This window comes from Nicotiana tomentosiformis, chromosome 12, assembly GCF_000390325.3.
Source record: "Nicotiana tomentosiformis chromosome 12, ASM39032v3, whole genome shotgun sequence".
NCBI classification, from domain to species: domain Eukaryota; kingdom Viridiplantae; phylum Streptophyta; class Magnoliopsida; order Solanales; family Solanaceae; genus Nicotiana; species Nicotiana tomentosiformis.
Genome location: NC_090823.1, coordinates 21,570,260 through 21,595,285, shown reverse-complemented (window position 1 = coordinate 21,595,285; position 25,026 = coordinate 21,570,260). Strand labels below are relative to the sequence as shown.

The window sequence follows — 25,026 nt, the reverse complement described above, 5'->3', positions numbered from 1 at the left end:
GTTAAACTTTTGGTCTAATATTAGATCCACTACTATAAATGTCTTATTTGTTGCCTTTAATCTCTATTGGAGCTCCAATCTGAGCGTATTTTAAATAAAGTTAATTAGCGAATACAAAATTGAGCGACTTGGTAGTACGGGCCTACAAAGGCAAATTTGAACCTTTTTCCTTCTGTTTTTATAAAAGGGAAAATAGCTATTATATATTAGGTGATATCTTAATTTTATTTTTTGTCATACTTTGGAGTCATTTGCATTCTTGCCATTAGCAAGTCTTGTATTTGCCTTGATCCTAACGAAGCTCCAACTTAAAGTATAATAGAGGGTGATGTTAAACAATTATGAACAGTAAAGGGATAAATTTGGATCCTTTTCTCAAGTATTTTGATACATGGAATCTACTCGGTCCATATTGGAGCCCTATTAAAGTTAGAGGCAAACACAACATGATTTACAAAGTATTACAAAAGATAAAAATTAAGATATTTCGTATAGTACATTACTAAAATTAGATAATGAGGCAGCAGGCGACGGGCAAGAAAAAGTATGTGAATGTATTTTTGGATCTAGTATATATTCTGATACATGGAAATCCACTACAATTATACTATCAATCTTCCATGTTACCATGTATAATAGGTTAATTACTGGTCTTCTTCCCACAATTTTAGGTGATATACTAGCTATGCCTATTCCTTGACCTTGGCAAGATTTTCTTCCATATCTTCCCCTATTCCATAAAAATTCTCTCATAAATAACATATCAAATCTTCATAATTTTATCACACGGTATTCTCTTTCCATATGTGCCTGGATCTTCACAAATTCTTCTTTATTAAACAAACCTTACAACAAGTAAATGTTCTTCGATCAGTATTTATCGAGTCAATATTGAGTTCTGACTATATTGATTTGTTGCCGCACAATTACTACATTTTCTTGGCCATCATGAAAGTATCTCCAAATAAACCTCACTTTTTAAAACCCATCTTGCCAGGTTTCAAGCACGGAATTGTAAGTAATAATTTCAATTATTTCATCTTTTCTTTGTCTAAGAAATGTTTGTATCCCATTAAAGAAACATACCAAATATCAAAACCATAGTCCATATGAATATTTTGTATAGAATCCTTACTTCAACTCGGACAACTCTAAAACACAACAACTTCGGCTGATCAGTCCCAAATAAAGTTGGGGTCGGCTATATGAATCCTTATTTCTTTCTATAAGCTCAACTCATATCATCATCGTAACAATTTCGGGACCAGACTCCTCTTATTGTATGTGACTTTTTACTGCAGAAAATTCCTTTAGGTTTCTTGAAGTATCTGAAGGATCACGACAATATTGAACATGCAATACTGAGAAGGGGTAGTAAGAAGTGGCTGGTGAAGGTGAATGGCCGACGTCTAGAAGAAGGTTGGGAAAAATTTGCAGAGGACCATGATTTGCAATTGGGAGATATGTTGGTGTTCGGACATGAAGGAAATATGGAGTTTGAAGTTTCCATATTTCATTCAAATCAATGTGAGAGGGAATATGAAGAAGAACAAAAGGTCCATAATGTTGAAGAGACTTCCAAGAAATTTGAATTCAAAGGTGAACTTCTTTAATTTAATTAGGGCACATTTGGTATCAATCTACTCTTCAAATTTGTTATTTATGGAAGTTATTTATTCAAAACGTAGTCCATTATTGTTCGTTTAAGTTACTCCTTCCTTTTTTTAGTCGGTCCAAAAGAATGACACATATTTATATTTATTAATAATTTAATTAGATTTTCTATTTTATCCTTAACGAGATATTTAACCACACAAATATCTCTGAAGGGTAGCCTTGACGTAGAAGGAGTTTTAATATTTAGATGCTATTCATATTTACAATTTTTTTGTTTCATATGTTAAATTTCTTGACACTATACTACTTCTTGACAAACCAAATCCAAGCATAACTCATCAAACAAGGCATTTCCCTGTGCAGGAATTGACACTCACAAGCTTTTTAGTCAATCTCGTTTTGTATGCACTGTTAGACCCTATTGCCTCCAAAACGATATCTTGGTAAGTCTAAAAAACTTACACTACAAATATCTTTTTAACAACACCATTTTTCTGAATATGAAATATGCACACTGTTCATTATATTTGCAATTGAAATTTCAGAATATCCCTAAGCAATTTGCATGGGCAAATGGTCTCATCAACAAGAAATGTGATTTGATTATTAGAGATGAAAGGCAAAGGTCGTGGAATTTAGTAGTACGTTCGTATAGTACTAACGTGTATATTAGCGGTGGATGGAATGAAATCCGTGATATACATTGCTTAAAGGAGGGAGATCGTATAATGTTTGAGGTTGTTGCTAATGAAAAGAAACCAACATGGAAATTTCATGGTAAGTTTTCTCATATATCGTTTTTTAATTTTTAAAATCATCTTATATACACATAGAACGAGAGTCTTGGCGTAACTGGTAAAGTTGTAGTCATGTGATTAGGAGGTCACGGGCTCGAGCCGTGAAAATAGCGTCTTGCAGAAATGCAGGGTAAGATTGCATGCAATAGACCCTTGTGGTCCGATCCTTTCCCGGACCCCGCGCATAACGAGAATTTAGTGCACCGAACTGGCCTTTTATCTTATATACACGTACAGTATGACTCTGTTTGCTCTACATTTTGGATAAAGAAAATTATAAATGGAAGAAAGCATTTTGAATTCTAGGAGATTATAGTTGATGTATCATCTCTTGTTATTGTTCATAGTTCTTACAAATAGTTTATTTTAGAAAGATTTTACATGCTTTACTAGAGTTTGAAAATTATATAACACTATATATTTATTAAAAAAAAAGGTAGTGCGATGCACAAAATATCCTGCATTCACGTAGGGTCCGAAGAAGGGCGCACCCTAGAGGTGTGATGTAAACAGTCTTCCCTAATATAAGCATTAGTGGTTGCTTTCATGGCTCAAATCGGTGACCTATAGGTCACACGGATACACTTTACCGTTGCTCAAGGCTCCTCTTTGTAAGTAACACTTTATAGAATTGTCATAATATATAGTGAAAATTTTGAGAACCTAGGCTTCGTAGCAGAGATTTTATACTTACATAAAGTAATGCATTTTTTGCAGCCAAATCTGGAGAGGATGCAAGCATCATTCAAGAGGTTGACTGAACAATGGAGCAACTGACGAGGGAAAAAGAAAAGCAACACTTTAAGCAATTGAATCTTGAAGTTTATTCCTTAGTTACTTCTATAAACTAGATTACCTTGAATAACTAGAACAAGATCGATTTAATAGATCAGTTCAGGATGTTCTAATAGCTATAGATCGAACCTATTTAATTTTTACAGTATGATGGTTGTTTATTTATGGGTTATCTGTATTTTCTATGTCTTTTTTTGGGACCAATATTAGCCTATACAGTTCGAAGGAGAGCTTTGGAGCAACTGTGAAGTTGTCTCTGTACGTGTGACCTATAGGTCACGAGTTCGAGCCGTGAAAGCAGCCACTAATGTTTCATTATGGTAGGCTGTCTACCTCACATCTATTGGAGTGCGACCCTTCCTCGAACCCTGCTATTGTACACCGACTGTCTTTTTTTATCAGCATATAGAGTTCATCTAACATTTAAATTTAATCATAATTATAGGGTTAGTGGAAAAGTTTCATCATATCCAAATTAACATAAGATCAAGAATTATATTGGCAAAAACTACACATAAAAGAGTGAGATCATCCTAAACTTCATCTTTTTTCTTCCTCAAAACATCTCAAAATTAATCATGTACCACAAAATGTAATATTTTTTTTGCGAAACTCATTAGCCCAACTAATTTGTATTCCTACCGAGTAGCTTAAGGTAAAATGTTACCAAGACACGTGATTGCTATAATTACAATCAATGAATATATTTAGTCATTTAAAATATTTTCCCATGAAGTACACATCCTTTGGAATTTTCCCCTTTCATATACAACTTATAAGTATCCCTGTTATTTTCTTTTTATTAAAACAGGGTAATGAAAAAGAAAATCACCCTTTTTAATAAGCTGCAACCATTGAGGCCAAAACAACAAACAAACCAAAGGAAACCTTCAATTTTCCAGCGGATGATCCTGCCGGTGGTGGCGACTGAGCATCGGCCGGAGGCGAATCATCGGCCGGAGAAGGTGAACTGGCCGGAGAATCGGCATCCTCAGAAGGAGAAGGAGCCTCTGTTTCTTCAACAGGGGACTCTGCTTCTTCTTCTTCAGCAGGGGACTCTGCTTCATCATCAGAAGGTGGTGGTGAACTCTTAGGTGAAGATGGTGCATTAGCCTTAGGTGGTGGAGCTGAAACTGGTGCAAGTGTTCCATCTAATCCAGGTGTAAAAATTGGCTGAGAAATTCCAAGAATTGATATGTTATAAGGCTGATTCATTACTGATTTTTCTAGCCTTGAATCGCGTTGAGCGCCTTTAACAGCTGATCCAAATACAAAACTACCATCTTTAGCTGTCACATTCAAGAAACCTTGGTCATATGCTGCTTTACCTGATTGTTGGTACATATTTGTCAATTTTGCTGTTTTTTCCTTCATATTTCTGAGTTTCATTGGATCATAGTAATCTAATACGACATGGGTTGATAAATCTCTCTTGAGAACATCATCTGATTTTGAGGTAAGATCACCAATTGCACCATTTGGAACGGCTAAGACTGTAATTGTGGCCCTTTTGTTAATTTCAGTGGCTAAGCCAGATTTAGAAAGAAGTTCATTGAAGGTGCTGTAATCTGAATATTGGCTTAGAATTTTTGTGATATTAAAGGCCGAGGCCGAGGTGGCGGCCAAGAGGAGGAAGGTACAAAGCAGTGGAGCAATTGAACGACTCATTTTTGCTGGTTATTTTTTTTGAGTTTTTTACCAGCAAAAATGTGTTTTAATATTTACTTTTTTCTTCTTCTTATGTTTCTTCCTTTAGAGAAAAAATAGACCAGCTCCGACTTGTTTGTTTGAAGAAATGGAGGATTATATATAGTTGGAGTTATGGAGATGAAGGGTTGTTGAGCTTGTGGATGGGAGTGAACTTTTCTCTCCCATGCAAATGCATGGACGCATAAATAGCACAGTTACAAAAAAAATTCTTGTTTAGAGGCAATATCGGTCAAAATTTGGATAAGAATGTTTATGTCCCATTACCATAAAGATTGGAATGAAGTAAACTTGTCCTGAGGATTTATCATTAGTTTTTTTCTTGATCACAGATTTAATGATTACGACATTATTTTAAAATCTAAAGCTTGAATGATTACGGACTTTTTTTTCTTTTGAACGTTTATAATTTATATTTAGTACTCCCTCGGTTTTAATTTATGTGAACTTATTTGACTCGGCATGAAATTTAAGAAAAAGATAATACTTTTGAACTTGTGGTGTAAAATGAGGCACATATATTTTGTGGGACTATGAATCATTGCATAAAGATAAATTGTTTCTAAATATGAAAAATGATAATTATTTTTGGCACGGACTAAAAAGAAAAATAGGTTCACATAAATTGAAATGGATGGAGTAATAAATATAAAATTCAAAATAATAATAATAAACACAACATTCAGAAAATAGTAGAAAAAAATCTTAATTTACATGATATATGTTATAAAAATTGTTTATGTTTATCCGAAAATCGGATAACGTTAGATTTGTGTATGGTTCTAAGGATATGCGATGCAATTTGATATAAATCGTGTAGAAAAATAAAAATATGGGTATTTTTGACTATGAGAATGAAAAATAGTGAGCAAAAAGAATGAGTAAAACAAGCACCAAGGATTCTCTTTTTTGTCCTTCCCTTTTGATCTTTTGTTGCCATCCATCTTATAGTAGAGGGATCCTACTTTTTATACAATAAAAAATACGTAGTGGAGGGCCCATGATATATTGTATTTTCCTCGTTTTCCGCCAAGATTCTCTCACATAGTGCGGTTGCAACGGCCCTAATCTGCGAGCTTGATACTGGCTCGAGCTCAGTGTTGGACCGAGCCCTCGGCCTTGGTCCGAGCTCGATTCTGACTTGGGGTCTCGGTATTCAGGGTGAATGTTGGTTGGTCCATGCATTTTCGATAATCTCTGCTTTGCCTCGTAGTTCGAAGCTTGTCATTTGATCGGTCTTGGAGCTCGAAGTTCGCCGCCCTTACTTCGGATCTTGACCGAGCTTGTCATGCAGATATCCTTTGATCGAAACATTATCATCTCGATCAGTCTGTACGACTGACTCGAATCGGTTTTGACCGTATATAGATAGTCCCCTCGTTTCTCGGAACAGGATATGGCGAGAAACGATGTGATTTCCCAACAGCTCGATCAGATATATATACTGACATTTTCATCGATCCCGGCCATAACATATGTGATAGCTGTCCCATCGGTTCGGTTTCACCGAGGCATTTAATGTGTCAGACGGTGGTCGGCCACCTCTGATATTGAACCGTCATTGCTTCAATTTATAAATAGCCTTTCCTTCCACCATTCATCATTTTATGTCTTAGGTCGATCGATCGCTGTCATTTAGAATACGGCCTGCGATGAATACTGAGTCATTTAGGGCCTTAGGTTGATCGCTGCGTTCTTTCGATACCGCTTTCGGCTTTTGTATAAAGAACTTCCCTTTGGAAGAGTAGACGCCTCTGTAAAAAAAAATTGAAAATATAAATCTTTCTTCCTTTTGAAGAAAAATAGCCTTTCAAACTGAATAGATAGTTTGAATTTAAATCTCTGTTGCCTTCGGGCCTTGTGGGTAGTCCCCTTCGCTTTATCGAACTCGAACATCCTTCAGCTTAAATAGTCAAGTGTTCGTTTTAACTCGAAGAAAATGAGTAGTTTTGCTCGAAATCGAAATAAAAGTAGCCCGTGGGCTTAGTAATAAATGATTCGAAATCGATGCAATGCAACCCGTAGGCGTAATGATCGAAGTAGCCCGTAGGCTTAGTAGTCGAGTAAGTGCTTGCTCGAACTTGAAGTAAAAGTAGCTCATAGGCTTTAGTAGTCGAGTGAATGATTCGAACTCGAAATAACGTAGCCTGTAGGCGTAATGGTTGAGTGAGTGCTTGCTCGAACTCGAAATAAAAGTAGCCCGTAGGCTTTAGTAGTCGAGTGAATGATTCGAACTCAAAATAATGTATCTCGTAGGCGTAATGGTCGAGTGAGTGTTTGCTCGAACTCGAAATAAAAGTAGCCCGTAGGCTTTAGTAGTCGAGTGAATGATTCGAATTCGAAATAATGTAGCCCATAGGCGTAATGGTCGAGTGAGCGCTTGCTCGAACTTGAAATAAAAGTAGCCCGTAGGCTTTAGTAGTCGAGTGAATGATTCGAACTCGATATAATGTAGCCCGTAGGTGTAATGATCGAGTGAGTGCTTACTCGAACTCGAAATAATATAGCCCGTAGGCGTAATGGTCGAGTGAGCGCTTGCTCGAACTCGAAATAAAAGTAGCCCGTAGGCTTTAGTAGTCGAGTGAATGATTCGAACTCGAAATAATGTAGCCCGTAGGCGTAATGGTCGAGTGAGCGCTTGCTCGAACTAGAATTAAAAGTAGCCCGTAGGCTTTAGTATTCGAGTGAATGATTCGAACTCGAAATAATGTAGCTCGTAGGCATAATTGTGCACATCAGTCCAAGTAATGGCTGGGTACTCGATCAGATTTTGCTTCAGCCGCCGTGAAGCCATCGAGCTTCGCTCGTTTAGACCTTGAGTGAAAGCTTGAACAGCCCAATCATCTGTGACTGGTAGCAGATCCATTTGTTCCATTTGAAAATGAGCTACGAACTTCCTTAGCATCTCGTTATCCTTTTATATTACCTTGAATATGTCCGACTTTCTAGTTTTGACCTTTATAGCTCCGGCATGTGCTTTTACGAAGCAATCTGCAAGCATAGCAAAAGAATCAATAGAGTTAGATGGTAAATTATGATACCATACCATTGCCCCCTTTGACAGGGTTTCACCGAATTTTTTCAATAATACAGATTTGATCTCATCATCTTCCAAATCATTGCCCTTGATGGCACACGTGTAAGAAGTGATGTGCTCGTTGGGATCGGTCGTTCCGTTATATTTGGGTATTTCGGGTATACGGAATTTTTTGGGGATTGGTTTTGGGGCAGCACTCGAGGAAAAAGGCTTTTGAATGAATTTTTTCGAGTCTAGCCCTTTTATCATTGGTGGAGCTCCCGAGATCTGATCGCCCCTGGAATTATATGTTTCTATTTTTTTATCGTTGGCTTCGACTCGTTTTGTGAGTTCCTTGAGCAATTTAGTAATTTCGGGAGTAGTCCCCGATTCTGGCACGTTTAACTTCACTATGGCTGGTTCCGTTTTGTGGGTGATTTCTCGAAGCGGACTGGACTCCTGCCTGCTTCGTTCCTGAGTTTGGCTCTGCAACTGAGCTATCGCTATTTGTTGGGCTTGTAACATTTTGAAGATCACCCGTAAGCTGACTTCGATCTCTTTCACGTTATCGGTGTCTCGAGCTACGGATCGAGTACCGCTCTGAATACTTTTTTCCGGTTCGGAACGTTGGTTCGCCTCAAGAGCCATTTGTGAATTGATATCCAATGGTACTTCGGCTCGAATTTCGGGTTCTTCGATTCGAGCCTTGTTGTCATCGTCAGGTAACCTTCCGACCTCGGGCGCGAAGTTGTTGGTTTCATCTTGAAGGCCGACTTCAAGGTCGATAGGTAGGGCCATTGCTGACCTGAAGTTGTAAGCTGGAGTGTACTGTAGATTTATATCAAACAATCACTGTTACTCTTAGCCCCACGGTGGGCGCCAAACTGTTTACCCGAAAATCGGATAACGTTAGATTTATGTATGGTTCTAAGGATATGTGATGCAATTTGATATAAATCGTGTAGAGAAATAAAAATATGGGTATTCTTGACTATGAGAATGAAAAATAGTGAGCAAAAAGAATGAGTAAAACAAGCACCAGGGATTCTCTTTTCTTTTTTTTTTTCCCTTTTGATCTTTTGTTGCCATCCCTCTTATAGTAGAGGGATCCTACTTTTTATACAATAAAAAACACGTAGTGGAGAGCACAAGATATATTGTCTTTTCCTCGATTTCCGCCAAGATTCTCTCCCATAGTGCGGTTGCAACGACCCTAATCTGCGAGCTCGATACTGGCTCGAGCTCAGTGTTGGATCGAGCCGCCAGCCTTGGTCCGAGTTCGATTCTGACTTGGGGTATCGGTATTCAGGGTGAATGTTGGTTGGTCCATACATCTTCGATAATCTCCGCTTTGCCTCGTAGTTCGATTTGGATATGGGCTCGATAATCATATCGAGCTTGTCATTTGATCGGTCTTGGAGCTCGAAGTTCGCCGCCCTTACTTCGGATCTTGACCGAGCTTGTCCTGCAGATATCCTTTGATCGAAATATTATCATCTCGATCAGTCTGTACGACTTACTCGAATCGGTTTTGACCGTATACAGTTTATTTGAAGAAGTACACGTTAAAAGTTAGCAGTGGTGGTGGCTGGCTATGGTGATGGTCTGCAGAAAATTGCTAGTGATGTGGTTGTGATTGGTAGAGGAGGCTAGAAAATGGTGGTCGTGCAAAAGAGGTGGTGGTGCTCGTGCAGTGGTAGCTGGCTATGGATGTCGTTGATGGTGGTGATTCTCCGGTGGAGGTCAATGGTTAGGTGGTTGGTGTTGTCGTGGAGGTGGTGAACAGAGGCGGATCCTGGATTTAAAGTTTATGGGTTCTTGTCGTAATCTCAAATTATAAACAATAATAACTGGGTTCATAGTTAGATATTTATAGATATTTAATAAATTTTTTAATAGAAATACAAGGTAGAGGCGGGTCCAGTATTTAAACCATATGGGTTCAACTTTTAAAGTTTTTAGTATTAAACCCATTATATTTCTAAAGTTATGGGTTCATATCTACTATTTTTATAATTTTAATAAATTTTTACTCCGCGTCAAAAGTTATGGGTTCAATTAAACTTGTCGGTAATACGCTAGGTCCGCCCATGATACAAGATCTACACAGAAGTTACTGGGTTCTCAGGAACCCAATATATAACTATACTCTTGTAATACCTCCAATATTTTAAATGAGGACAAATAGGGTATTTAGTAAATGATTTAAGTTTAAAGGAAAAAAACTAACTAATAAAACAAAAATAAATACGAGCAAAGAAAGGATGAAAGAAAAGAGAAAAGGAGAAAGAAGTTGGTGCAGTCTTGGTACCGAAAAACCTCACACCCAACAGGATTTTTTTCATATTTTTGCGCCTCAGTGATAAGGTAATTACATGTATTCTTCCTTCTTTAGAAAACACTATTATTTTATTTACATGATTCCTTATGCGACTGAATAGATATGAGGTTGGGATTGAACTAAGAGTTTAAAAGATAAAGTTAAGGAATTTTTGAGAAATTCATGAAACTTTTCAGTGAATTAACTCGGTATATTATATGGATGAGTTGTATTTAATAGATTTTGAATTGGTTTAGGTTAAGTGTAGCAATGAGTTGGGATACTGAAATGGGTCTTAATATTTCAAGTAGAATAAGAGGGATTTGTTGAGTTATTATAATTCGGAGAATTAAGAGCTAAATATGAAACTCTGAGGATTTTGGCATTCTAAATTAGCTATGAATTAGCCTAAACATGAAAATTAACATGAGATCGATATTATGTAATTATAGATTGATTGGAGAAATTTATACGAATTGCTCGAGGTGAAGCATTTAGTATTTCGGCACGAGTACTGTGAGTAGTAATCTTACCGCAATTTGTGTTTTCATAACTTGCATGATTTACACATGATTTTTAATATGAATATGTTACCGATTATTTTGAGTTATATGTGGGACAAATCTTTTACTCGATATGATACCAAAATAGTTATTTGAGATGATTACCGTTGTTTTAAATATTTTCGTTGTCACTAGATCTGTTTTACCGTTACTTGAATTTACTGTTATTGAAATGAGATTATATGATTTGATAAGAACCGAAATACCCTATATTGTTTTAAAATATTTTCTACGAGTATATACGGATTACAAAGACAAGTATAAATGGGAGTAGACATTGAAGGATCCCGTAGCTAACGGCGGGTTCGTTAGACCTGGTGCACCTTGTAATTACAGATTACCGTTACAACCCTAGCTAGTGAGAAGGTAGAACTAGCATATCGTTACTGATTTCCTTCGAGTAGGGACTACCGTTATAGCTTCTTGCGAAGAAGTCCACAGTTATACCGATTACATGATCCGTTCATTGGAACCTCCCAAATGTGAATATTGATATTATACAGTGGTTACCGAGCTTATTACTGAATTGTTAATTGTATTATACTACAAGAAAAACATGATGAGACTGAAAATTATTTATTGTTTCTGAAATGGCATTTTTATGTTATTTTCTGTTTGACATACTAACATGTTTTCTGACTTGTCCCCAATAAAAATGGTTGTCGTTAAGTGTTATTACTCACTGAGCTAGCGACTCATTCCCCGCTAATTTTTTTTTACAGAGACAACAGTTGACGCGGGCGAAGATTTCGTTAATTAGAGCGCACTGCTTAATAGTTCTTGGTGAGCCTCGCACTTGTTCGCGTGGGCGGAAATTTTATTTATTGTTATGGTCTTTTCTTTGAACTCTTAGAGTTGCTCCATAGTCATTAGTTTTAGAGTCTTGAGTATTCTTTTGTTATTATAGATTTATGTTGAGTATCGCTCATTCTTATCAAAGTTGGAGATAAAGTAGTATTTCTAGTTGTTAGTGGGTGGACTATTAATGGTAGATATTTGTTTTGGTTAATTTATAAAGCCATTGTCGTTTGAATTGATATTAGAATGTTTGGTTGTTGATTTGAGACAGAAAATTTTTTGGGATAGTCCAAAAACAGGAAAAACTCTGTCCGATTTTCTGTAAAATACCAATGAGGCTTACTTAGGGGCACTTGCTCCTAAGTGTCAGTCATGATCCTAAATTGGGTCATGACAAAGTTGGTATCAGAGCTTAGGCTTTAAGTCCCGAATCATGCAGCAATGTTTAGTAGAGTCTTGTTCATAGGTATGTAGGCGCCCATACTTATGATCTTGAGCCTACTGAACATCTAGGAATGTTTTCCCTTCATTCATTCTTTGATCATGCGTTGAGATAACTTGAGATTGACTTTGGAGTATTTCTTTCGCAAATGTCTAGGACACGCACACCTTCATCTGCTGGACGTGGTACTACCCGGGGTGGCGGTCAAGTTGGGGTTCATTAAACTAGAAGACATGCTTCTCCTCAACCTGAAGTTGGGAACATAGGTCAACCCCAAGCTGCTATACCAGATCAAGTGCAAGGGCAGAGAGTTCAGGACGCTCCACCACTAGTGACAACTGTTGTACCTATTGTTGCCTTACCTGCAGATGCAATGGAAAAGTTATTGAATGTGTTAGAGGCATTAGTTCCTACTTAGGGTGGAAGTTCAGCTCCTCAGGATACTTTACAGACACAAGCACCTGTACAGACTCAGACTTTCGGGAATAAGGAAGTATCCCTACAAGAGTTCCTGAAATTGAAATCACCAAAATTCACAGGTTCTGATAATTCGGCAGATCCTAAAAGTTTCTTGGATGGGACAGTCAAGGCATTACGTGCTCTTGGATGTTCTAGTGAGAGAGCCGTGGAGCTCGTAGCATACAAACTAGAGGATATGGCTAACACATGGTATGAAACTGTATTGCTAGGAAGGACAGTAGGAGCAGCACCACTGACATGGGACGAATTCACTAAATTGTTCATGAATCATTTTCTTCCGGAAAGCCTGATGCAAAAATATGCTAGAGACTTTGAGAGATTGGTTCAGACTCCAGATATGGATGTGTCAACATATAACACCAAGTTTTGTAAGCTTTCTAGATATGCCCCTTACTTAGTGCCTACCGAAGAAGCTCGAGTTCAGAGGTTTGTTGATGGATTGGTTGGTCGTCTATACACTGTAATAGCCCCATAGATGAAGACTTTATCCTACTCTGATGCAGTCGAACTTGCTAGAAAGATTGAAACCAAGGGACGTGAGGAGCATACGGCTAGTGATTTACGTAAGAAGGCCAAGACAAGAGGGTCTTTTAGTAGCAATTTTAGTGAAAATCGAAGAGCAGGAAATCAGGGACAACAACAACAGGGATCTCAGACAGGGACACACTTGTCTTCACAGTCCACATACAGACCACATTACAAACAGGGTACTAGGGGACCATCATCATCTGGACATCGTAATTCTGAGCAGATATATGCCACTACTTCAGTCTGCCAGACCTGTGGTAGATCACATTTGGGCCAATGTCGTGTTCTAATGGGAGAGTGCTTTCGGTGTGGCCAGTTGGGACATCACTTGAGGGATTGCCCTCAGCCTCCGAGAAATTTCAAATAGGCTTCTATTCAGTCAGTTGCACCTACTCAGACTACTCGTAATACTTCATGTGCTACAGGTACAGGAAATAGAGGTCGAGGTGCTGGAGACCGTGCTACTGTGAATCAAGGACAAGGGAATGCTGGTAGAGGTTAGGCGAGAGTTTTTTCATTTACTAGACATGATGCTCATGCCTCGAATGCTGTGGTTACATGTATTCTCTCTGTTTGTTCATTTGATTTACTTGCGTTGATTGATCCGGGATCTACTCACTCTTATGTGTCCTCGTACTTTGCTTTGAGGTTTAGTAGACAGCCTGAGCTATTGAATGATCCTTTTCTAGTTGCTACTCCTGTTGGAGAGTCTCTATTAGCTGAATACGTGTATCGTGCTTGCCAGATTCGGGTTGAGGGTAGAGATACTCTAGATGACCTTATTGTACTTGATATGATTGACTTTGACATGCTGATGGGAATGGATTGGTTATATTCTTGCTATGCTATCGTCGATTGTCATGCAAAGATAGTCAAGTTTGAGATACCAAACGAACCCAGTTTTGTTCTAAAAGGGGGTCAGGTTCCAGAGATTTACAAAGTTGTATCTTTTATGAAAGCTCAACGACTTCTGAAGAAAGGTTGCTTGGGTCTCTTAGCTATTGTAAATGACACAAGAAAGGAAACAATTAGTATAGAAAATGTGCCAGTAGTGAGAGAATTTTCTTATGTATTTCCTGAGGATTTACCAGGATTGCCTCCAGTACGAGAAATAGATTTTGGTATTGATTTGCCACCTGACACACAGCCCATATCAATACTACCATATCAGATGGCACCAGCAGAGTTAAAGGAGTTAAAACAACAACTGCAGGATTTGTTAGATAAGGATTTTATCAGACCGAGTATATCTCCATGGGGTGCACCGGTACTGTTCGTAAATAAGAAAGACGGATCCCTAAGAATGTACATTGACTACAAGCAGTTGAACAAGATAACAATACGCAATAAATATCCGTTTCCTCGTATAGATGACATGTTTGATCAGTTACAAGGAGCTGCCCACTTTTCAAAGATTGACCTCCGTTCTGGTTATCATCAACTTAGAAACAAAGATGAAGATATTTCTAAGAGTGCTTTCAGAACTCGATACCGGCACTATGAGTTTCTTATGATGCCTTTCGGACTGACTAATGCTCCAGCTGGGTTTATGGATTTAATGAATAGGGTGTTCAAGCCATTTCTGGATAGATTTGTAATAGTATTTATTGATGATATCCTGATATATTCTCGTAGCCAAGGTGAATACGAGAATCATTTGAGGACTGTGTTGTAGACATTGCGAGAATATCAGCTTTATGCTAAGTTCTCGAAGTGTGAATTTTGGCTAGACTTTGTAGCACTTCTAGGGCATGTTGTATCCAAAAATGGAATTATGGTAGATCCTAAGAAGACAGAAGCTGTGCAGAAATGGCCCAGGCCTACTTTTCCTACAGAGATTCGCAACTTTTTAGGCTTAGCAGGCTATTACAGGCATTTTGCGCAGGATTTATCCAGAATAGCAGCGCCACTGACTAAGCTAACACAAAAAAATGCAAAGTTTTAGTGGACGGAAGAATGTGAGCAGAGCTTTCAGAAACTCAAAATGTGTTTGACAACTTCACCAATATTAGCCTTACCATCAGGTTCTAGAGGATTTACAGTATTCTGTGATGTCTCGAGGGTGGGATTAAGATGTGTTCTCATGAAAAATGATCGTGTTATAGCTTATGCTTTGAGACAATTGAAAAAGCACGAGCAAAACTATCCTACACATAATTTGGAGATGGCTGCAGTGGTATTTGCTCTAAAACTTTGGAGGCATTACCTATACGGTGAAACTTATGAGATTTATACTGACCATAAAAGTATGAAGTATATCTTTCAGTAGAGAGATCTAAATCTTTGGCAGCATCGGTGGATGGAACTACTGAAGGACTAGGACTGTTCTATTTTGTATCATCCTGGTAAAGCCAATGTGGTGGCTGATGCATTGAGTAGAAAATCTATGGGGAGTTTGGCACATATAGCTCCTACAAAGAGACTTTTGGCCAAGGATATTCAGAGACTAGAAGGTACGGGTATCATATTTAGTGTCAGAGATTCGGAGGCATTGTTGGCTTGTGCTCACGCTAAGTCTTCATTTGTTGAGTGCATTAAGGCCACCCAATATAAGGATGAGCGATTTTGCAAATACAGATATGAGGCCTTAGCTGGTAAAAGCAAGGATATGATTGTTGAAAGTGATGATGTTCTTCGAATGGGTGACATGCTATGTGTCACAGACGTAGATAGGTTGAGGCATGCTATTCTTAAAGAAGCTCATAACTCTAGATACATTATACATCCTGGATCCACAAAAATGTATCATGACCTAAAGCAATTCTATTGGTGGGAAGGTATGAAGAAAGATGCTGCTAACTTTGTTTCTAGTTGTTTAACTTGTCAGCGGGTCAAGGCTGAGCATCAGCGACCCGCATGACTGTTATAACAAATTGAGATTCCAGAGTGGAAATGGGAAAGAATTTTTTGTCACCGGTCTACCACAAACCCTTAGAGGTTATGACTCAGTATGGGTGATTATAGATCAATTGAAAAAATCAGCACACTTTTTGCCAGTGAAGACTACATATAGTGGAGTAAGATATGCACAGATATTTATGAACGAAATTGTCCGACTTCACGGAGTTTCAATATCCATCATCTCTGATAGAGGATCATAATTTACCTCACACTTTTGGAAATCTTTTCAAGAAGCATTGGGTACACGAGTAGATCTTAGTACTGCATTTCATCCACAGACAAACGGGCGGTCTGAACGTACTATACAGATCTTGAAGGATATATTGAGAGCTTGCATTTTTAAGTTTGGAGGTAGTTGGGACGCTTATCTACCTTTAGCTAAATTTGCTTACAACAATAACTTCCAGTCCAGTATTCAAATGGCACCATACGAAGCATTGTATAGTAGAAGATGTCATTCTCCTATCGGATGGTTTGAAGCTGGTGAGACTAACTTATTGGGACCCGACCTAGTACAAGAAGCTATGAACAAGGTCCAGTTGATCAGACAGAGATTGCTTACAGCTCAAAGTAGACAAAAGTCTTATGCTGATAAGAGAAGAAGAGATTTAGTGTTCACAATTAGGGACGAAGTGTTCCTACGAGTCTCCCCTATGAAAGGTATGATGCGGTTTGGGAAAAGAGGAAAGTTGAACCCCAGGTTTATAGGACCGTATGAGATACTAGACCGAGTGGGAACTGTGGCTTATCGTTTGGCACTCCCTCCTGAGTTGTCCTTTATTCATCCAGTGTTTCATATCTCAATGCTAACGAAATGTATATCAGACTCATCTCAGGTGCTTGAAGCACCTGCTATACCGCTTGATGAGAAGTTGTCTTACGAGGAGGAACCGATGGCTATTGTTGATAGGAAAGTAAGAAAGCTACAGTCAAAACAAATTGAGTTCGTAGAGAAATCATATAGTTGAAGAAGCTACTTGGGAAATAGAAGATGCTATGCGAGTCAAGTACCCCCATTTGTTTCAGTCTACAGGTACATACTTGAGTTAAATTCGGGGACCGAATTTCATAAGGTGGGGAGGATGTAATACCCCCAATATTTTAAATGAGGACAAATGGGGTATTTAGTAAATAATTTAAGTTTAAAGGAAAAACAAAACTAACTAATAAAACAAAAAAAATACGAGCAAAGAAAGGACAAAAGAAAAGAGAAAAGAAGGAGGAAGAAGTTGGTGCAGTCTTGGTACCGAAAAAACTCACACCCAACTGAATTTTTTTCATATTCTTGCGTCTCAGTGATAAGAAAATTACATGTATTCTTCCTTCTTTAGAAAGAACTATTATTTTATTTACATGATTCCTTATGGGACTAAATAGATATGAGGTTGGGATTGAACTAAGAGTTTAAAAGATAAAGTTAAGGAAATTTTGAGAAATTCATGAGACTTTTCAGTGAATTAGCTAGGTATATTATATGGATGAGTTGTATTTAATAGATTTTGAATTGGTTTAAGTTAACTGTAGCAGTGAGTTGGGATACTGAAATGGGTCTTAATATTTCAAGTAGAATAAGAGGGATTTGTTGAGTTATTATAATTCGGAGAATTAAGAGCTAAATATAAAACTCTGAGGATTTTGGCATTCTAAATTAGCTATGAATTAGCCTAAACATGGAAATTAACATGAGATCGATATTATGTAATTATAGATTGATTGGAGAAATTTATACGAATTGCTCGAGGTGAAGCATTTAGTATTTCGGCACGAGTACTGTGAGTAGTAATCTTACCGCAATTTGTGTTTTCATAACTTGCATGATTTACACATGATTTTTAATATGAATATGTTACCGATTATTTTGAGTTGCATGTGGGACAAGTCTTTTACTCGATATGATACTGAAATATTTATTTGAGATGATTACCGTTGTTTTAAATATTTTCGTTGTCACTAGATCTGTTTTACCGTTACTTGAATTTACTGTTATGGAAATGACATTATATGATTTGATAAGAACCGAAATGCCCTATATTATTTTAAAATATTTTCTACGAGTATATACGGATTACAGAGACAAGTATAAATGGGAGTAGACATTGAAGAATCTCGTAGCTAACGGTGGGTTCGTTAGACCTGGTGCACCTTATAATTACAGATTACCGTTACAGCCCTGGCTAGTGGGAAGATAAAACTAGCATACCGTTACCGATTTCCTTCGAGTAGGGACTACCGTTATATTTGACTTCTTGCGAAGAAATCCACAGTTATACCGATTACATGATCCGTTCATTAAAACCTCCCAAATGTGAATATTGATATTATACAGTGGTTACCGAGCTTATTATTAAATTGTTAATTGTATTATACTACAAGAAAAATATGACAAGACTGAAAATTATTTATTGTTTCTGAAATGGTATTTTTATGTTATTTTCTGTTTGACATACTAGCATGTTTTCTGATTTGTCCCCAATAAAAACGGTTATGGTTAAGTGTTATTACTCACTGAGCTAGCAACTCATTCCCCGCTAATTTTTTTTTACAGAGACAGCAGTTGACGCGTGCGGGGATTTCATTAATTAGAGCGCATAGGTTGATAGTTCTTGGTAAGCCTCGCACTTGTTCGCGTGGGCGAAAATTTTATTTATTGTTATGGTCTTTTCTTTGAACTCTTAGAGTCGCTCCATAGTCATTATTTTTAGAGTTTCGAGTATTCTTTTGTTATTATAGACTTATGTTGAGTATCGCTCATTCTTATCAAAGTTGGAGATAAAGTAGTATTTCTAGTTGTTAGTGGGTGGACTATTAATGGTAGATATTTATTTTGGTTAATTGATAAAGTCATTGTCGTTTGAATTGATATTAGGATGTTTGGTTGTTGATTTGAGACATGAAACTTTTTGGGATAATCCAAAAACAGGGAAAACTCTGTCAGATTTTCTGTAAAATATCGATGGGGCTTACTTGTGGACACTTGCTCCTAAGTACCGGTCATGATCCTAAATTGGGCCGTGACAACTCTACATCCGCCACCGATGGTGGATGTGGTTGGTTGTGGTTGCACCATGGAGACTAGAGGTGGCAGGTAGCTAGTGTTGAAGGTCCTTCCCAATGATGATTATGCGATAGTGATTGTTGGTAATGATAGTTGAATGATAACTGTAAGGCTATTGGTGGTCTTTTAATGGTCGTAGTATACTACTGCAATAAATAATACTAGTATATGTTTATTTATTGCATCAAAGAAAATCAATAGTAGAGGTTCTAGAATTGTTTCCAAATAAGGTTGAAAGAAAACTAAATAGAATATTAAAATTAATCACGTTAAATAGATATCGTGAGTAATATGAAAGGTATAATGAAGATGGAGAGCATCCCATTCATTAACTCACAATCCCTTGATAGATGACATACGTAAGAGGAAGAAGAAGCTAGAATTTAAAGTTTATGGATTCTAAATGCGTTACTGAGCTCTCAACTTGTCTTAATAACCGTTTCGCAATTTAATATTATATATATTTTATGAATTTTCTAATACAAATATGGATTTAAGCAAAAGCTATTGGATTCGTCCGAATCCGTAGTTAACGCTCTCCCTCCGCCCCTACACTCCGGGGATGACGCATGTTCGACGAAGCGGTGTCACGTCAGTAAAATTTTACTGAATATATGCATTAATACTTTGAGAATGGATAAGTAGGATAAAATAACACCACTTAGGACGGATTGTCTCCCAATGTGTTGGTTATGTGTTTGATTTTGTTCTAAGAGGGATTAAAAATTATGATTAAGTAAAATTGAACTTAGGACCTTTTCTAACTTAAGACTAAACAAAACTAATTGACTAAGACTATTTCTTGTCTAGAAATATAATAACTAAAGTTATTTATTTCTATTATTCTATAAATTTGGATACGCTTACAACAATTCGTGACGCGAGATCAAATATACCATAATAAAATGGTGAGACAGACCGTTGCAAAAATACCATACTGGGTATGGTTAAGAATACGTTAAACAACTCATATTATTTTTCACCGTACAAATATTTTTCTAATTGGATAATGTATAGTACATGATTTTATGCCGTACAAATAGAGGTTAATTAATACGAAAGTAAATTCATTCCGTCAACTCAAATTATGAAAGACTTTGAAAACGACTGATTTATGCATGCATGCGAATGTAAGGGTTAGAGACATTCACTCGAATTCACAAGCTAAGAACTCTTCACCTCCATTAACTCCACTCTATATAACCCTCCATTTTTTCTCTTTTCATAAGTCGGAGTTGGTTGTTTTTATCTAGGAAGAAACATAACAAAAAAAATCTCATTTTTGCTGGTATAAAAAAACTAAAAAAATAAATATATTTTGTATCTTTTTTTCTTTCTTTCTTTGGCTTTGATCATTGCCGGCAAAAATGAATCGTTCCATTGTTGCCCTTCTCTGTTACTTCCTTCTACTAGCTTCCTCAGCCTCAGCTTTTAATATCACAAAAATTCTAAGCCAATTTTCTGATTATAGCACTTTTAATGACCTTCTTTCTAAATCTGGCTTAGCCACTGAAATTAACAAAAGGGCCACAATTACAATTTTGGCCGTTCCAAATGGTGCAATTGGTGACCTTACCTCAAAATCAGATGATGTTCTCAAGAGTGTTTTATCAACCTATGTTGTATTAGATTACTATGATATCCCGAAACTCAAAAACTTAAAGGACAAAACTGCAAAATTGACAACAATGTACCAACAATCTGGTAAAGCAGGATATGACCAAGGTTTCTTGAATGTGACAGCTAAAGATGGTAGTTTTGTATTTGGATCAGCTGTTAAAGGCGCTCAACGCGATTCAAGGCTCGAAAAATCAGTAATGAATCAGCCTTATAACATATCAATTCTTGGAATTTCTCAGCCAATTGTTACACCTGGATTAGATGGAACACTTGCACCAGTTTCAGCTCCACCACCTAAGGCTAATAATGCAACATCTTCACCTAAGAGTTCACCACCTTCTGATGATGAAGCAGAGTCCCCCGAAGAAGAAGCAGAGTCCCCTGTTTCTGAAGAAACAGAGGCCCCTGCTCCTTCTAAGGATGCCGATTCTTTGGCTAGTTCGCCGGCGGCTGATTCGCCACCGGCTGACGCTCAGGCGCCACCACCTGCAGGATCATCTGCTCGGAAATTGAAGGTTTCCTTTTGTTTGTTTGGAGTTTTGGCATCAATGGTTGCAGCTTTCTAAAAAGGGAGTTTTGTGAGGATGTCCAAGATTCTTGGATTGTAGAGAGAAAAAATAAATGATACATCTTATGTACAAGAGTTTAGATGTTAAAACACTATGATTTTCGAAATATATAAGAAGCGTATACCTTTATCCATAGATGTAAGATGATCTCTCTTTATGTTGAACAACAATAGTCTTTTCATCTTGTTTTCTTCTTTTTTCCTTTAGTTATACATGAGGAAACATAGTACTTCCTCATCTCATTTTATGTAATATATGAGGAAACATATTTTTATGAGACGTGGCGTCTAAGAAAGAAAGAAAGATAGATTTTTATAATTTATGTTGGAAACAAACCATAGACATTTGTATAACTATAAATTATCTCATTAATAATAAAATAAAAAGTTTAAAGTTATATTATTTCCACATATAAAAATGTGTCTTCTTTTTTGGAACAAACTAAAAAGAAATATGTGCCACATAAATTGGAATCGATGAATAGTAACGTTCTTTCTTAGAAAAAGGACCAGCTTATGAAAAATCACTTTATATTTTATTTTCCATCAAGTGAGAAATTATTTAATCATTTTATTTAAATCAGAATGACTCTTAAACTTAGACCAATTAGATTTTACACTCAATATGTATTAACCATAATAATAGACCAAATAGGAAAGACAACTCGTATATCTCAAATTCTTTCCATTGACACACATCATGTTATTCACCTCATTGTTCAATAAATATACGGAGAAGAGTAAAAAAATACCGTTAATATATTGGATTTAGTTATATGTTCTTTGTTAACGTACAGCTTGTAGAAGCTTCTACTATTATTTTCTGGCTCAACTATATCACCAAATAATTAAAAATGTCTAAATATGCCCCTCATAGTAACGAGAAAGTCACGTCGAAATATACTTAAGCATTTCCAATTGATAAAATGCTTTAAATTATTGCATTTGTTGCTAAACCCACAGCGGAGCTTGATATGGCGTACTGCCTTTTTACTGAACTAATCGAAGAGTTAGTCCAGCCCATAGGTTGAATTGTACGGGGCCAGTTTAATTTGGACTATAATCCACAATACTATAGGGGGATTTGCAGCCGTACCCTATATTTGTGCCACCTTTTAATATGTACCCTATTTTTAAAAATTATTGATTTAGTAGTCAGTTGACAAAAAATCCGTAATAATATGACAATTACACCCCTGATAATATTAGCATTAGCATGCTACTTTGGAGATGACCTTATTCGCATTAGTATACTGTAAAACAAGCCCTGATAAACGTAGCAACATGCTAAAGTTTGGAGATGACGTTGTTTTACAGTACCAGAGGTTATTCATTAGCATGCGAGATGGTGTAAAACTTCAGCCAATTACAATAGCAGCTGAAGTTGTTTTACATTGAAGATAAAACTTCATGCTAATGCATGCTGAAGTTATTTATCCTGCAGTCAACAATTTTGTCATGAGTTTTATCCAAAACTTCAGTCTAAATATGCTGAAGTTATTTAGTTCATTTGCTAAAACTTCAGACTAAACATGCTGAAGTTATTTAGTTCATTTGCTAAAATTTCAGACCAAATATGCTTAAGTTTTTATCTTGCAATTGTAATTTTCTAATGAGTTTTTGCTAATGCATGATGAAGTTATTTAGTTCATTTGCTAAAATTTCAGACTAAACATGCTTAAGTTATTTAGTTCATTTGCTAAAACTTCAGACTTATCATGCTTAAGTTATTTAGTTCATTTGCTATAATTTCAGACTAAACATGCTTAAGTTATTTAGTTCATTTGCTAAAATTTCATGCCAAAACATGTTAAAGTGTTGTCCTGCAGTCTAGAGTTTTGTCAAAAGTCCTGAAGGACAAAATCATCTTTTTAGAACGCTTTTAACAAAAAAAATGTGTACGGATGCAAATGAAAAAATAAAACGGGTATAAGTTAAAAGGGGGCGACCAAATAGGGTGCCCCATGCAATTTTTACATACTAGAGACTCAAGACTGAACCTTTTAGGGAAAATGACACTGTATAGCTGCTCTTAAAATAATAGCCAAAAAATATATAATTTTTGCATATATTTTGTATATATATATATATATATACATTCTATACGTTATATACAAAAATTATACAAATTTTATATATTTTTTCGGCTAACAAATATATATAGTTTTTGGTACGGGTTAAAAGTGAAAAAAAGCCTAACCTTTTATTCTCGATGGGCTAGTTTAAGGGTCAGCCAGGTCCATGAGTTTAGAACACATTGGTCGATGTATACTGGTTTTGGAGCGATCATAAATTCTTTTAAATATATTTGAAAGAAAATTTACAATAGTCTAATTATGATTTTTGTTTCCGAATAGGGGTGTAAAACAAAAAAAAAAAAAATATAAGATTTATCATTTGTGTGGCATACATATGTAGAGATATTTATAATATTATTAATCTTTCTTCTCTTTTATTGTGTGATAAGGGGGAAATACTTGTGTCTAAGGAAAGGAAATAATGAAGAAGTGAAAGATGTAATAATTTAGTTGGCACCGACAGCTGAAGAAATAAAAAGTGGCCCAGGAGACCATAGCATATGCCTTATTTTTATGCCATAAGTTTATAATGGGAAGATATATCTGTCGGTGAAGCCTCTCAACTTTTCAATTTCCTTCTCTTGCTTTTGAGTTATTCCAAATAAATTTTAGAAATAGAAAACATTCATTTTGATTATTCAAAAAAGGAAAATAAGTCAAAATGAGTACATTTGATCTGCGTTTCACCTTGGGTTCAAAAATGCACTCTCTGTTGAAAACATTGATTAGTCTTGCTTTTTTAGCTTGTTTGGCAAAAATTCTCTTTTTTCGTCAATTATTTCTTTTTTTTAAAGTTAAGATATTTGGCCAAATCGAAGGAACAAAAAAAAAAAATACTTTTGAGTAGAAGTAAAAATAATTTTTGAGAAGCAGAAAAAATTTAGTTTCTTCTCAAAAACACAATTTTAAAAATCATATTGAAAAAAATACACTTAGAAATAACTTCTAAAAACTTGGTCAAACACTAATTGTTACTCAAAAGTATTTTTTAAATTAATTAGTACAAATTATTTGTCATCAAAAGTATTTTTTTTGAAAAATAATTAAACAAAGTCATTGTTCGCATTTACCATCGTCCACATAAATTTACTCTTGATGCGATATGTAATTTAAAAGCCACGTCTCCGGATGTCAATTGTTGTTGTCATCGACAGTAATGTTATTATCATTATTATTATTATTGTTATTATTATTATCATTATCAAATGAGTTGATTTTACATTTGTTTGAAAGAGAAAAGAAAATATGCTGACTAAAATACAACTGATATAACTAACTTTAGAATTTTAGTTGATTAAATAAAAATTTCGTAAACCAAAATCATTCCTACCAATCTTAGAAATGTCATTTTCAGGTATTTGTTGATTAAAAAAGCGACAGCACCATTTCTCCCACGTGAGAAAAAAAAACTTTGAACTCTCTTCTCCCCCCCTCACTCCAAGTTTTAAAAAAAATATTTTTCTAATAGTTAACTATTCATTAACTTATTTCTTTATTTCAGTAATAATTTATTGCCCATACAGTTACAGCCAATATTTTTTCCATCAGTTATGGTCCCTATTATTTTTCAATCCCAAAACAGCTCAAATCACCAGGCAAAAGAGGACAAGAAAACATTCTGCCACTGCACTGTTTTATGTACTTATCCCTATAGTCTAAGGTAAAAATAAATATTTTAAAAAGGATGTGAATTTTATGTGTCATTTGTGGATCCCAAGGTAAAACAATGATGTTAATAAAT

At 36.1% G+C, this 25,026-nt stretch overlaps 5 protein-coding genes across 5 annotated transcripts; 4 read left to right on the top strand and 1 right to left on the bottom strand.

Annotated features, from left to right (window-relative positions):
• The first annotated feature begins 515 nt into the window (after positions 1-515).
• LOC117279136 (B3 domain-containing protein REM8-like) lies at positions 516-3,175 on the top strand. Its single transcript, XM_070190194.1, has 5 exons — positions 516-554; positions 1,302-1,599; positions 1,981-2,060; positions 2,163-2,394; positions 3,132-3,175. The coding sequence occupies exons 1-5, from the start codon at positions 516-518 to the stop codon at positions 3,173-3,175; spliced, it is 693 nt and encodes a 230-aa protein (XP_070046295.1).
• Positions 3,176-4,046: 871 nt separating this feature from the next.
• On the bottom strand, positions 4,047-4,877 carry LOC104105776 (fasciclin-like arabinogalactan protein 3). The gene has a single exon (XM_009614168.4). The coding sequence runs from the start codon at positions 4,875-4,877 to the stop codon at positions 4,047-4,049; it is 831 nt and encodes a 276-aa protein (XP_009612463.1).
• A 7,326-nt stretch (positions 4,878-12,203) lies between these two features.
• Positions 12,204-13,010, top strand: LOC117279139 (uncharacterized). The gene is made up of 2 exons (XM_070190193.1): positions 12,204-12,240; positions 12,595-13,010. The coding sequence occupies exons 1-2, from the start codon at positions 12,204-12,206 to the stop codon at positions 13,008-13,010; spliced, it is 453 nt and encodes a 150-aa protein (XP_070046294.1).
• Positions 13,011-16,383: 3,373 nt separating this feature from the next.
• Positions 16,384-16,932, top strand: LOC138902339 (uncharacterized). Its single transcript, XM_070190192.1, has one exon. The coding sequence runs from the start codon at positions 16,384-16,386 to the stop codon at positions 16,930-16,932; it is 549 nt and encodes a 182-aa protein (XP_070046293.1).
• A 3,454-nt stretch (positions 16,933-20,386) lies between these two features.
• On the top strand, positions 20,387-21,205 carry LOC104089935 (fasciclin-like arabinogalactan protein 3). Its single transcript, XM_009594954.1, has one exon. The coding sequence runs from the start codon at positions 20,387-20,389 to the stop codon at positions 21,203-21,205; it is 819 nt and encodes a 272-aa protein (XP_009593249.1).
• Positions 21,206-25,026: the final 3,821 nt, after the last annotated feature.

What these genes read in the sequence shown, in the direction of transcription:
- LOC117279139 (XM_070190193.1), top strand. Translation starts at nt 12,204, where the DNA reads ATGTCTAGGACACGCACACCTTCATCTGCTGGACGTG. An exon ending in ACCTTCATCTGCTGGACGTG is followed by an intron (nt 12,241 to 12,594) that starts GTACTACCCGGG and finishes CAAAATTCACAG; the next exon opens with GTTCTGATAATTCGGCAGAT.
- LOC138902339 (XM_070190192.1), top strand. Translation starts at nt 16,384, where the DNA reads ATGGCACCATACGAAGCATTGTATAGTAGAAGATGTCATTCTCCTATC.
- LOC117279136 (XM_070190194.1), top strand. Translation starts at nt 516, where the DNA reads ATGAGGCAGCAGGCGACGGGCAAGAAAAAGTATGTGAAT. An exon ending in CAAGAAATTTGAATTCAAAG is followed by an intron (nt 1,600 to 1,980) that starts GTGAACTTCTTT and finishes TTCCCTGTGCAG; the next exon opens with GAATTGACACTCACAAGCTT. An exon ending in ACCAACATGGAAATTTCATG is followed by an intron (nt 2,395 to 3,131) that starts GTAAGTTTTCTC and finishes CATTTTTTGCAG; the next exon opens with CCAAATCTGGAGAGGATGCA.
- LOC104105776 (XM_009614168.4), bottom strand. Translation starts at nt 4,877, where the DNA reads ATGAGTCGTTCAATTGCTCCACTGCTTTGTACCTTCCTCCTCTTGGCC.
- LOC104089935 (XM_009594954.1), top strand. Translation starts at nt 20,387, where the DNA reads ATGAATCGTTCCATTGTTGCCCTTCTCTGTTACTTCCTTCTACTAGCT.